A 14275-nucleotide genomic window follows, 5' to 3' on the forward strand; every position below is an offset into this window, starting at 1 on the left:
GGTCTGAGAGTTGAATAACACATGGTATTGTGGTAGAAATAGACATTATCTATTGTATTATATTTTATTGTGTTTATAGACATTATCTATTGTATTTTATTTTATTGTATATATAGACATTATCCATTTCTTATGTAAACTTTACTTCGATATAACATGATAACATCTGTCCCCGGTCCAGAGTGTATTCAAACAGCCCTTCTGTTATGTGTTTTTTTTATGTATTTATACCAAATTCGTGGTGGTGGTGGTGATGGTGGTGGGGGGAGGGGGGGGGGGGGGGGGTAGCTGTGTGATATCGAATACAATAACAATTATTATATATAATCATAGCAAAATTTACATTTTGTTGAAAAGGGGCGTAATAATCAGTGTGACAGTCTTAAAAACAGTGTAACAGAGTGACAGGGACACTCGACTCAATAAAGGGACTTCTACGAATTGAAAAAAAAGATCACCACATTAATGAATCCCAGATGCAAGCATTTCAGTTTTACGTAAGTAAATAACCGCCCCATCAATCAAACCCATACACAGAGTAGAAATCCTTGCCATGTGATCTTTATCTGACTGTAATATCACCATGGATACCTTTAGCTACTGACCTTTGTCCCCAAAATACGTCACAAGTTATATAACTTTAAAAAAAATACATCCTCCTGGGTAATCAACTTGAAACTTGATTAATTGTAAGGCATCCTAGCTGGAAGATGTGTTTAAAAAAAACTGTTTTAAGTGGATTTAAGTGTTTTCTCCATAATTTGAATGACCTTATTGACGATTCATCTTTTGTTTTGGTAAAGAGTTATTTATTCATATTCCCTGATTAGTATGGCTTATAACTGTAGAGAGGGAACATCCTAAGGGAACATGTAAGTATATACTACTGGTGTAGATAATTAATGTGATCGCCATACAGTTATGGGTGTGTACGTAACAGATGCTTGTTTGATATTGATCTGAACATCAAGAAGATGAAATATGATCTATGGTTCAGAAACATATTGTTTATCCACCGAATAATACTGTTATTGTATTTTCATTGTAAAATTATTTTAAAAACTTAACGTTGGAGATTTATGTGAAATTATATTTTATAGCACTACAGTGGGCAGTTTCCATAGTTATTTCATAGTTATATGGGAATAAATACTAGGGCGAATAAAATTAGTTTTACAGGGAGAGGAATATGTTGTTAGTCACCGGAGGACAACATTTACTTATACAGACGTTTACATAGTGTCTGGTATGGCGTAGGCATATATCGCACAGGAAGCTACTTTATTTAATTAATGCTAGCAACACAATTTGTTTCTTCAATGATATAAAGAAACTGTTATCGATATAGAGTACTAGAGTTTATTTTCATTAATGTATCTCTTATTCTGTAGAAATTATATAACCACGGGGAGATTATTTTGTGAAAGATAAATTTTACAGGAACAATATATCATGAGATAGCGATTACAAAGTTGAATGTGAGTGCAATGTTCAATGCGTTCTGCATGAGGGGATACTTGTATCATGATCATATTTATCTGCAATGGAAATAAATACATCTATACATACTGTACATTTAATATTGTACGCATCAAATAGACTACTACTAAGACTACTAAATCAATGTTTATTTCCTCGTTTTGATTATAAAAAAAAAACATAGAAAATATAATATATTCAAACGATATTTAAATATTTTTTTTATTTCATTTATAAATTTGGATTGTTTGAGATGAGTATTGTAATGGTACAAAGTTGAAGTTCATTTAACTTAGACTTCCTAAACGTGGTAAAGGTACTGTTTAATTGCATGATATACCCCGGTACACGTAGCTCTTTTACTGCAGAAGTGTGACCGAAAAGTATAAAGAAAATATCAAGGTGACAGATAAAACTGCAGTGAATATGATTTTATTTGTATGACAATTATCATTGTAGTAAAGTGTTGTTATATTTAATGTTGTTTATAGACAGACAGCAACATTACTATAAAGCACTGCTCCTTTAGTAATATGACCGAGTATATGAATGGTTTAAGTTTTACTAAGATTACATCTAACAGAAATCAATTTACCTTGAGCTTCTAATGATGAATTGTTCAGTCGCACATCTGGTAACAAGGACAAACTGCAGTGTGTCACTACAAGTTATGATGTAGGTAGGGATATACGTAAGATCTTGCCGATGTATAATATCCTATTACGTATAGAACCTTAACTTGTGTGAATAAGCATCTAAATTGATTGTTTTGACGTCAATATTTTCCAGTTGTTAGAGAAAAATTCCTCACCTTTCCGCATTAACATTATATCGTTTATATGTCGTTTTGTATTAAAATACGAGTATATAAATTGTATGTGTGTGACTTAAGTGTTTTTAACGGAAAATTAAAATCAACCAATATTCATAGAAATATTTGTAGATGTAGTTCCAATTACTTAGTTATAACCATTTTGTTCCCTTAAGCATTTGTTGTATGGACATAATTTATTTCTCTTAGATTATATATCACTTTCATGGAGGTTGGCGAAGTGATTATAAACCGCCATGGCTGACAGGAAAATTGGACAGAAATATGTCAGAGTAAACGTTAGCCAATGTATTAAATGTACATACCAGATTTGATATATATACATAAAAAGACATCAACAGTCATTTGTATCAAAACTACTACTGCACATGGCCATGTTATAGCTTATCCGTGGTAAATTATCGTATGCAAGCATCAGTCCCAAACTAGCAAGTATCAAATATATATACATTTGTTCACTATACAATATTAAAGCTTCCACTTTACAACAATAATGATACAGATTCTACAACCACGTTCCATCTATGATTTTACCATGAAGTTATGCTAAAATATACCATAACTTAACGTAATGTATCTAAATTGGATGCATTGTCAAAACAAAGCAGAAAAGTGATTTTAGAGTATAGGAGTTTCTTTCTTTAGCTCTTGCGTTAAGATATCAGTATAAATGACCCGATATCATATGCATTTGTATATCATACACTACAAACAGAAGTGCTGTAATATATACCTGCCAGTGGCCACAGGCCATGTCAGCTAGGTAACTTCCTACAATTATAACGATAAACTTTTTAGAATGGACACAGAAGTCATGTTCTACTAATGAAAAAGTATTTTGTTATGACAGTTACTGTATAATTGTGTACGGTTATTAATGGTATACGGTTATTTACACAGTTACATGTATGCTAATTCATTTAGTTAGCATACCGAATATCATTTGCATAATCCGGAAACAATTCGGTAATACATCCGCTAATATTTTTGTTATTCAATCATTTTTTATTTTGATTCCGTTAATAATTTAATGATGCTATACATTTTGATAAGTATAATGAATAACAATGGCAACGTAATTGTTTCAATTCATCATGAACACTTTTGTATGTGAGCTCGAGACAAATATTTTTGCTTAGGAATTGATGCATGTTTTGAAAAGTAATTTTGAGATATTTTTTCCTTCTTTTGTATATATCACTGACAGTATTACAACAAAATATGCTAGTTTGATAAGATACCTCATACAGAACAAAAGGCGGTTTAAGCGCAAATTACAATTATGTAGTAAATCGAAATACATTTTTGATGACGCCAGGATTTTTTTTCACCTGAGCCTTTTCCATGTGAAACTGGGTTTCCCTCTCACAATGTTGTATTTTTCCTGCAAACAAAGTCGTTATAACATTATACATGAACACTACCATGAAGACACTTTAAAGTTATTATCAATGTTTTGTTTATATTCCTTTCTAATAGTGACCATTATCATATCACTCTACATAAAACATTATCTTATAATTCTATCAAAAACTGCCTTGAAATAGACATTAAGTTTACAATGTTGTTTAAATAGATTCATCTGATATTGCATTTTAATGAAGTGCTTCAAGTCATTTAAATCCACATTGGTCTCTACAATGCAATCTACTACATGTATATTGATACGGATGATTGCGTACAATTGAGACAGGTCACTTTAAGGTAATATTTAAAAGCGTAGTATCGAATACACAAGCGACAAAGATTACACACACGTGTGACAGTCGCATATATACATGTACACTGAGAAAATCCTTGTTGATTTTGTCTCTATTCAATATTACAACGTGTATAGGAAATGAACAATAGATCGGACTTGAACCATGCGCACAACTGAATGCTCATACGATCCTCTACTTTGACACGCAGGCTTGGTATTTTCGTCAAGCTGCATTACATAAAGCTATTCACGGACTGCAATACTGGAAATTTGCATGGAGTAATCAATTCATGGAAGTATTTATACAGATTAGAAATGAGCTGTAAAACAAATGTGTGGAATATAAAAGACCGTATAAGCTCCTGTCAAGGACTATAGCTAGTAGAATCTTTCTCGCTTCGAACACCGAGGTAAGTTGATTTCTTTATATTGATCTGAGTACGTGGCTACATATAGCGCTGGCGTATATTCTCACATTTGTACGTAATTATGATACCTGTGTTTTTCACATACAGACTGACAGATATGTCAGTAAAATAATGTCATTAATTCGTATGGATCAGAAACCCATAAGCTTGTTTTCATTTCCAGTAATGCATTGTCAACTTCACACACACACACTTCCTAACAATAATAAGGACAGACATACGTTTTGTCTGAAGATCGAACACATTTACCTAACAAAAATATTAATATATTGCTATTCTATCACAGGCTAGCGAGTACACTTGTTGAAATATCATATAATCACACTAAATATTATATTCTATTAATGCCAACTTACGACGTCCTAATGATATTTTCCTCTCTGAAAGCTTTATTGAAACAAGCATATGCATACTTGAATACCACATCGACATAAAAGTTAGATGACATAATTGATATTTGATACAATACAAAGCATATATAGGGACGACATCAGACACCTTAGACGAGATCACCCGAAGGCATGGTCAAGTTAATTGAATGTGATATATGTAATGCACCGTCTGCTTGCCCCAGGCTCATACATATTTGATAAAAGAAATTCTATCAATGCAAAGTGAGAAATGAGAGAGTACTACTGATATCAATGACTGCATGTAGTTAATGAGAAATGAGAGTGTACTACTGATAGCAATAGCTGCATGTAAATAGTGAGAAATGAGAGAGTGTTACTGATAGCAATAGCTGCATGTAATTAGTGAGAAATGAGAGAGTGTTACTGATATTAATGACTTAATGTAATTCACTAGAAATATCTGTAAAGTTAAGCACCAACCTGTCGGTTTACATCATATAGGACGATGTCGTAGCGACCTGTCGGGGTACATTAAGAGGACGATACCGTAGCGACCTGTTGGGAGTACATCATATAGGACGATTAAGTAGCGACCTGTCAGGGGAAAATCATATAGGACAATTAAGTAGACACCTGTTGGGGGTACATCATAGAGGACGATTAAGTAGCGACCTGTTGGGGGTACATCATAGAGGACGATTAAGTAGCGACACTATTATTGACTCCTTAAAACACCAGACGAATAGCGACGTGTCAACGGAAGCGTTACATACATGTATTGTGTAGAGCACATTTAATGTCACGTGAAGACATGTATATTTCAGGTTTCCTTATATCAACTTGTTACCAAATGGCTATTTATATTTTATCGTGATCATTTACACAGTTAGGATTTACGGTACAAGTACACAAGAAACGTTTAATCGGAAGTCACTTGTACTGCTACAAAACCTGTCACTATTTTTTTTTTCTTTTTTAAATAAATGCTGTTTTAAGTATAATTATAGATTTAATCGAGTTACATCGAGTAGAAATACAATTTTAACAGATCAGGAAATATGTAACATAATTTGTCAAACGTCAACCGTTTACTAGAATTCAGCATTGACCTCAAGAAAACTATGTGAAACGTCAAACATTTAGCATTGGCCTCCCTATCTAACACTGTCATTTATCAAGCATTTAGCATTTACCTCATTAGTTGACACTATGTCAAACGTCAAACATTTAGCATTTGCCTCCCTATCGAACACTGTCATTTATCAAACGTTTAGCATTTACTCATTAGTTAACACTACGTCAAACGTTAAACATTTAGCATTGGCCTCCCTATCTAATACTTTACCTCGATAGCTAGCACTATGTCAATCGTAGGAAGTTTATATTGACCTCAATAGCTAAAACTATGTCAAACGTCAAATCCGCACTAATTTTGACCGTTCGAACTAACATTCTGTCAAACTTCAAACTACAACTAGTATTATCCTCCGTAACTAACCCCGAAAACGTTAAAATCTAAATCTAAAGGAAAACCTTGTAAATATCATCGTTAGCTTAATGTCGAACAATTTAGTGAATGTTACACTGTGCATCATTTGATATTCATCCTGAAATATTATAAATTGTGTGTGATGTCTACTATCAGATGTTTATACGGGCGAGTCCAGCATACTGTTACACAGATGTCACTAATATCGATCTGTGCCTTGTTAGTGTTCTCAGCTTAGCCAAACGTTAACCAAATTTGAGTGAACAAAAAATGAACGTGCGTTGTGTAAAAGTATTGGATCAAATTATATGTATATATATTTTTAATGAGAATGAGTACATACATACATAGTATAAATGGTATCAGTCAGCGAGTTATGCTTTTGTTCATAATTTTATATCAATTAATATATTATATATTTATATGCACACACTTTTGTATTAGTTTGTGGTAATGCAGCTTTGATGTTGGAAAACAAAAATGTTTTATCATTTAACACTTAGATTATAAACTTAGTTTTGATGTATAATCGAAATATCACAGGATCACTATAGGAGTACTTGTCTCCTCTAGTTAAAGCCGTAAACATTTACATGGCATATAGGCTATCATATACCTATGACAGCAGCACCAGTAACAACCCCATGGTTTAGAATGGCGCTATTCTGCCGACAAAAGATATTATCATCGCTGTATCAGTATCCCAGGTAATATCATCGGTATACATCACTCTAACACATACGTTAAATCTCGCACCTATCGAACATCAAAGGGACATCTGAGTAAGAGATAATCAACAAAGGTAGGAACACTGTATCAGTATAAACTTGTATAGCCAGGTTTTTAACGTTTTTTTTAATTTCCCTACCTGCTCAATCTGGAATAGCTATGAGCTCATGTTCCAGAGTACTTTAAATGTTATAATTAAGAGCAAATAATAAGCCTATCAATTTTATTATAGTTGATAACCTTTTTAATCATCAAATGTATTTATAAATGTAATAGAGAGAATGGTTTATTGAATATTTTAAGCTTCTTTCATCTTACCGTTATGTTTCGACATTGATTTCAGCTGAAACCTTAATAATGTCATCAAGCACTGGTCACATCATTTTAAAGTCCACAGCGTTTAACACATGACAATCTGGGTCGAGGTATCAGTTATCGGCTTCCTGACATCAGACCAATGTATCTGTCACTATGGTACAAGGGAAATCAGACTTTTAAATACAGGACCCCCACAGACACCAAATGTATCCATGGTCAGTTACACGAAATCTGACTGACACTGCTTACGTCAAAAAGTGTTGATTTATTCATGTTTTTACTGTTATTGTAACCACGTCGCCACAGGGCAGGATTTAATTCTCAGTCTCAGTGATTATAATACTAAGTTGTTTTCTATTATTATTCTCTCATCAACCTTTAAATGAAAACGTGTATGTTTACGGTATAATATAGTTGATATTATTAATTTCATACATGAAATAACTTCTAATTGTTTAAAAATAACCTTATCCATTTCTCTTCTTCTTCTTTTTATAATTTTTTAATGTGTAAATATCATTTTATCTCACTAAAAGACAAAAAGAGGAATTGATGATATTTCATTTCAACTGGAATACGATGAAGGCTACTTATTGATTCGCTGAATACGATTTTAGAAACACTGCAAAATTGTGTAGATTAGACCACGAGTGTTTTATAACACAAGGACATGTGAAACAAGTTTGGTATAAGTGGCATCTGTCTGTCGTTCATAGTTTTCCCTTTAAATAACTTTGTAAGAACCATACGGCGTGGGGTAATTATAATTACTTGTATCGCATTACTCTGCAAAATTTACTTAGAATAATGCCTGGCCTACTTTTGGACCAGGAGTCAAGTATGTAGAAACAACTTTAAACTATTCATTTCGACAAATGAAAAAAAATTCGCTTGTGGAATATTCAGGCTACAAAGCCCTGGTATTTGGTCATTAGATGACGGACACATTCTATTTGTCTAGGGTATCAAATGATCGAACGATTTCTTCTAAAGAAGCAAAAGGCTTTCCATATTGTGAAAGCGTAAAATAGATTCAGATGCCTCAGGTTTTTTTTTTTATGTTTTTATGTGTGTTTGTTGCAACAACAGCACTCTTCCCTACCCTACCCTACCCACCCACCCACCCAGTCTTCTAAGCGGTCACAATCTGTAAGTAAAGGCCATTGAATTATATTGATGCTTGTAATATTAGTTATATAACTTGTTTCGCAATTGTTGTACAATAAAGTTTACATTTTATTGAATAGATGAGTGGCACAGGCTGCCCTGACTCTTGATGGACATGCTTACGATATCAGGTTGTACTAGCATACAAATCCTTGAAAATCATTCCTCAATGTACAACATTGCCATCTCTATGATACATAAACTTTTTATACATTTTCCGACGGATAACGATGACTCTTTAGCAGGTAACACTAATTGACTGGTTCAGTTTTTAAATTACAGATGTAAATGCCAACTGTCAGATAAATTAGATTTCTGTGCCTGTTCTAATAGAATGATTACATTATTTAATATAAAGGCATAAGGATATACACATGAATTAACTCTTGCAAAAATTACTCGGCAGCATTTCTTATAATAGACACCTTCTATTGTAATGAGCTTGAAACACACACGTTTTCATTGCATTAATTTCGTTTGGCAAAACTTGATAATCATTTTCAGGTATAGGTCATCCAACGTGTTAGTACCATATGCAAAGATCATACCTATGGCGTGAATTTAACTGACAATATACATTGCATAGAATCGGAAGCAACAAAAAGGAGGATCACTATTATAACAATGTAAAACATGTGTGTACGTATTATATCGTTTGGAAGTTTCATGAAAGTGCCTCTAATATATTAACATATGGCTTGAAAGGATTCGTTTGGTTATAATGGAAGATCACTTTCAAGTTGTGGTAACTTTGATGCCCCTCTGTAGATAAAAAGGTCAGTTAAGGAGATATGTCATAACAAATTATTGATTTATCTGTTAATGCGCGAAATATCAATTAAAATATAAGTAGCCATTTATAATTTTATCATTTGTGCTTTGCAAAAACATATAACCTTGGATGGAAAGTTGGTTTTTGACATCTTAACAGTAAGGGAAAATGGCGGTCGCCCTCGCCAAGGATAAAGATCCCAATAGATGTAATGTAATGGTTGATTCATATTTGGCGTCTTCTATCACACCGTTATCATATACAACATTCTACCATTGTGCTAAAATATAAACAGGCAAAATGTTAGGTGTTTTTTTTAATTATTATTAATTCTGTTTTTAACTATCTATCACCCCAATATGGGATAGTTACACAGTCAACCGACATACAGAAAGGCCCAGACAATGTATCCGGTATCAGGCTAATGTGTTTAGACCTTGTATCTGTCTCTGTGATACATAGAACCAGACAATACAAGGCCCCCAGATACACACTAATTTTATCCATTGGTCAGATCTGACTGACAATGCTTACGTCAAAAAGTGTTGATTAATTCATGTTTGTTTTTGTTATTATGGTAACAACACAGCCACAAGGCAGGTTTACTCATTCTTCTAAACATTAGCATGCGATGAATAATAATATGTGGGAAAAGTATAGTATATCAACAAGTTGGATTTCTAGTTAAATTGATTTTGACAATTAACTTAATGACACGGATTGTACTAAATGTTGGAAAGGTAAGTGTTTGCTTTATGACCTGTTGTACCGGCCTGTAATAATTGATAACAGAAAAAGGGCTAACTAGCTGAATGTTTTATAAAAGAGGATTTCTGCAGGTACTGTTACATTCCTCATTAGATTGCCCACCTTTAGCACGAGATGGAATAGTCAATGGTTTCGGGGATAACTGCAAATGTTCATTGTTTTAAGTAAACAGTAACTAAATTTACTTTTTTGATAAGAATAATTCAAGGAACATTTTAATGACCATAATTACCATGTAATCTTTCACATTAAATTTGTATCAGTCCCAAAATCGGTGATTTTATAGAATTCGTATTTTGTAGAATATACATTATAAAGTAATCATGTTAGCTATTTTATACTAATGTATTTATATATGTAACCTGCATCCTGGTAATTTTACCATTTGCTTCTCTGCATACACGTACATGAAGCAATAAATAAATAAATAAATAATTAAATATTTACTAAAGTTCTACACTGATTCATGAAAGACAAAGATACCATGACAGAAATCGTCTGATTTATTTTATATTGATATTGACACAGAGTTGAAATCACCATTTTTAATTTTCATAGTTACATTGTATACTGGTTTTGTGTTATATATGTATATGAAATATGATATTGGTATGTATTTATTCTACTTACTGGATATGAATGTGATGTGAAGTACACGTATGTGGAAACATATGCCAAGTTTCACAATTTATCTTGTCATTGCTTTTTATCTCTCCAGCAATAATATTAATATTCAGAAGTAATTACCATTCTGGAACGAACACGTTTGTAGATTGGTGTAAAGATAAATCAGAGTATTAAACCTTTGTCATATTATTACAAGAGAGAATTCCAGATATACAACCGTCACATAATAACGATTTTTTTCCAACACGCATTTGTCATATTACCTCCAATCTTTAGGCGACGCATACACTATGTTGCAATGTTAAATTGGTTGGTAATGGATTTGGGTACATTATTTCAGCAATGAAATAATGTTGAGACAAATCGGTTGTATGTATAACATATCAATTTTATCTAACACCTCCCTGTTCATCTTTTCCAGTTGCTGACATTCTTGTCACAGACATCTGAGACCTAAAATGGATAATACGTCGGTCCCAACATATCACGTCGTCATGGACATCGACTGTACCAGTCATCCTATTATGGTCGATCCTGAAAAAGACCCATATGTGAACATCAAGCAGAGATTGTATAGAACTTCCTCGTTCTACAAAGACTTCAAACAACCTGATACTGAACCTGCTACAGTCATGGGAAAATGCAAAGAGGAAGTTTCTAGCATGTGCGCGTGCACCAAAGAGAGACGGAAAAAGTTTCTTTATAAATTGTTCCCTTTTATCAAGATGTACCAAAAATACAACTGGAAAGTAGATCTTCCGAGTGACATCATAGCTGGTTTTACCGTTGGAATCATGCAGCTTCCACAAAGTAAGGAGGATTCATAGCGTAGCTGGATATGGCAGGATGAAATCATTTCCAATTCCGCTATCCGTTATACATGTGTCTCAGATATAGAGATTACATGAGTCAGGATAGTTTCGATACCTAAGTTATATTGCTGTTAAGCTGCATGTCTTCTTAATCTCTGTTTACGAGATTAGAAAGGCTGTTTGTCGTGCTTGGGCGACGAGCCCAGTTCGTGTCCGGGTGGTAATCAAGGTCGTACCGATAATCAGTGCCTCAATTGCAGGGGTATTGTCAAGGCTCGGTTATGTGGGATGAAAGTGTTTGAGGACTGTCGATATTTTTCTTTCTTTTTTTTTTCTTTTTTCAACACTCTGGTGTAATAGTTAATGTGTCGATTGAAGTTAAATAATCTGAAATGCATTTTGTGAACCATGCTATTAAGTTTGATTAGTCGCTAAAAATATGTATAGGTAAGTGCTGATATTGGTGTTATCTATTCAGGAGGTTGTCTATTCTTGATATATGCTTATATAATTGTCTACTTTCTGCAGTAAACCGACTGTCAATGTTTAAGGATTTAGAAGCTTATGTTTAGCGTATCGTAGGTTATTATTGCATGGATATGTCGTTTCGTAGGTTATTATGGGGAATGCAATTTTGGGATAATGGTGATTAGAGTATTCCCAGATGTTTCCTTATTTCGTTTGCTGCTGTTTAAGAAAATGTTTATATTAACTGATGTTTTACAGAAGGTCTGTGGTAATAGAATCTTGTTATATCAGAATACCTATGCATAACGTTTGGAAAAGAATATAGCTCCATCCGATATTTTTCATTCATGATTATTCTTTATTATACTTGATAATGTTGACAGAATAGAGTTACACCTTCATATAACGCTGTATCAGTCCTTACGTCACTTGTTAAATCATAATTACCTGTACAGGTATGGCTTACTCGATGCTGGCTGACCTTCCTCCAGTAGTGGGCCTGTACATGTCCTTCTTTCCTGTCCTCATCTATTTCTTCTTCGGAACATCAAGGCATATATCAATGGGTAAGTCTAGCGCTGATTGATGCCGCCGCGTCGGTTGTAGTTCAATGTGATGTTATTGTGATTTATAACAGATGGTGGATATTATAATTTTATAATTAAGTAGTTTGATTTGATTCAATTTCTCTTTTATATGAAATATAAATATTTCTTGAAATCAATATTCACCTTGTAAACTATACGTATATTACGTCAAAAATTGTCTTGTTTGGTATAGTGTATGTTTACTTTCCGTGGTGGTAAAATAGCTGAATGTGCCCAAAATTCAAAAACGTTATCGCAATATATCAAATATACCTTTGGTTGATTTATTTCAAAATGTTATGTACTTATACCGTTGCAGGAACTGTTGCTGTGGTCAGTTTGATGACGGGGTCAGTCTTGTCCAGACTCGGACCGCAGTACACCGAGTCGATGCCAGGAGGAAGTAGATGGGCGGTAAATGGAACTGAAACGTTTTTCGGCAATTTCAGTTTGAACATGTCGACGACAACGCCGGAAGCTCCCCCCACGCACTTACTGTCTAGGCACGAAGTAGACATGCAGAGAATAGCCATAGTGTCCTCCTTCTGTATCCTGGTGGGGATCATACAAGTAAGTCACATGGTATCCTGGTGGGGATCATACAGGTATATCACGTGGTCTCCTGGTGGGGGTCATACATGTAAGTCACGTGGTCTCCTGTGGGGATAAAACAGATAGATCACGAGTTCTGCTCCTGGTGGGGAATATACAGGTCCGTGACTTGGATGGTCTCATGGCGGGGATAATACAGGTAAGACACGTGGTCTCCTGGTGGTGATCATACAGGTAAGTCACGTGGTCTCCCGGTGGGGATCATACAGGTAAGACACATGGTCTCATGGCGGGATAATACAGGTAAGACACGTGATATCCTGGTGGGGATCATACAGGTAAGACACATGGTCTCCTGGTGGGGGGCAAACAGGTAAGTCACGTGGTCTCCTGGTGGGGATCAAACAGATAGATCACGAGTTCTGCTCCTGGTGGGGAATATACAGGTACGTGAAGTGGATGGTGTCATGGTTGGGATAATACAGGTAATACACGTGGTCTCCTGGTGTGGATAATACAGTAAGACACGTGGTCGCCTGGTGTGGATCAAACGGGTAGATCACGTGTTTTGTCTCCTGGTGGGGAGCATACATGTTATTCCTGTATTCTGCTGGAGGAAATCATACAGGTAACTAAGTTACGTGCGCTGTATCCTGGTGGACATCACACAGGTAACTCACACGTTCTGATTACCGCTATAATCCTGTAACTTTAGACTGATATTTAATTTAGTATATCGTTTGTTCAGGTTTTGGTTAAACAACTGAAAACAATTTATGATGGCTATACATGTTATGAAACACACATTATTATGTTAATATGCATGATATAATCTAACATACCATTTTGTTTCCAGGTTATATTTGGGGCGTGCAGGTTAGGGTTTGTGACCACCTACATGTCCGACCCCCTTGTCAGTGGGTTTACGACTGGAGCGGCAGTCCACGTCTTTACCAGTCAAGTCAAGTATATTTTCGGGCTGGACATTCCACGATTTGGAAATCTCTTCCAAATTGTATTTGTAAGTTAATATCTGTGTAAGATCATATAGATTCGATGTATTCTATATCGTATATTGATATGGGAATAACAATGCGACAAAGAAATTAATTTAATGTTTAGCGAGAGTCGCTCCCCTTTATTTAGTTATGGTTATAACAACATGTTGATAACATTAATCTTACTAACCGTC

General features: G+C 34.4%; 1 protein-coding gene across 4 annotated transcripts in view; it reads left to right on the top strand.

Annotated features, from left to right (window-relative positions):
- LOC117328929 (solute carrier family 26 member 10-like) overlaps positions 1-14275 on the top strand; it is a 32361-nt gene that overhangs the window by 6818 nt on the left and 11268 nt on the right. For 3 of the 4 annotated variants that reach the window (XM_033886549.1, XM_033886551.1, XM_033886552.1), the window contains exons 2-5: positions 11086-11474; positions 12400-12510; positions 12851-13101; positions 13940-14104. In XM_033886549.1, coding sequence (XP_033742440.1) covers positions 11123-11474; positions 12400-12510; positions 12851-13101; positions 13940-14104 — 879 coding nt within the window. In that variant the 5' untranslated portion in view covers positions 11086-11122. Of the gene's footprint in view, positions 1-4223; positions 4424-11085; positions 11475-12399; positions 12511-12850; positions 13102-13939; positions 14105-14275 lie in introns of those variants that run through there. The other variant, XM_033886550.1, reaches the window with a different exon arrangement.

Source organism: Pecten maximus, chromosome 6 (genome assembly GCF_902652985.1).
Source record: "Pecten maximus chromosome 6, xPecMax1.1, whole genome shotgun sequence".
Classification (NCBI taxonomy): domain Eukaryota; kingdom Metazoa; phylum Mollusca; class Bivalvia; order Pectinida; family Pectinidae; genus Pecten; species Pecten maximus.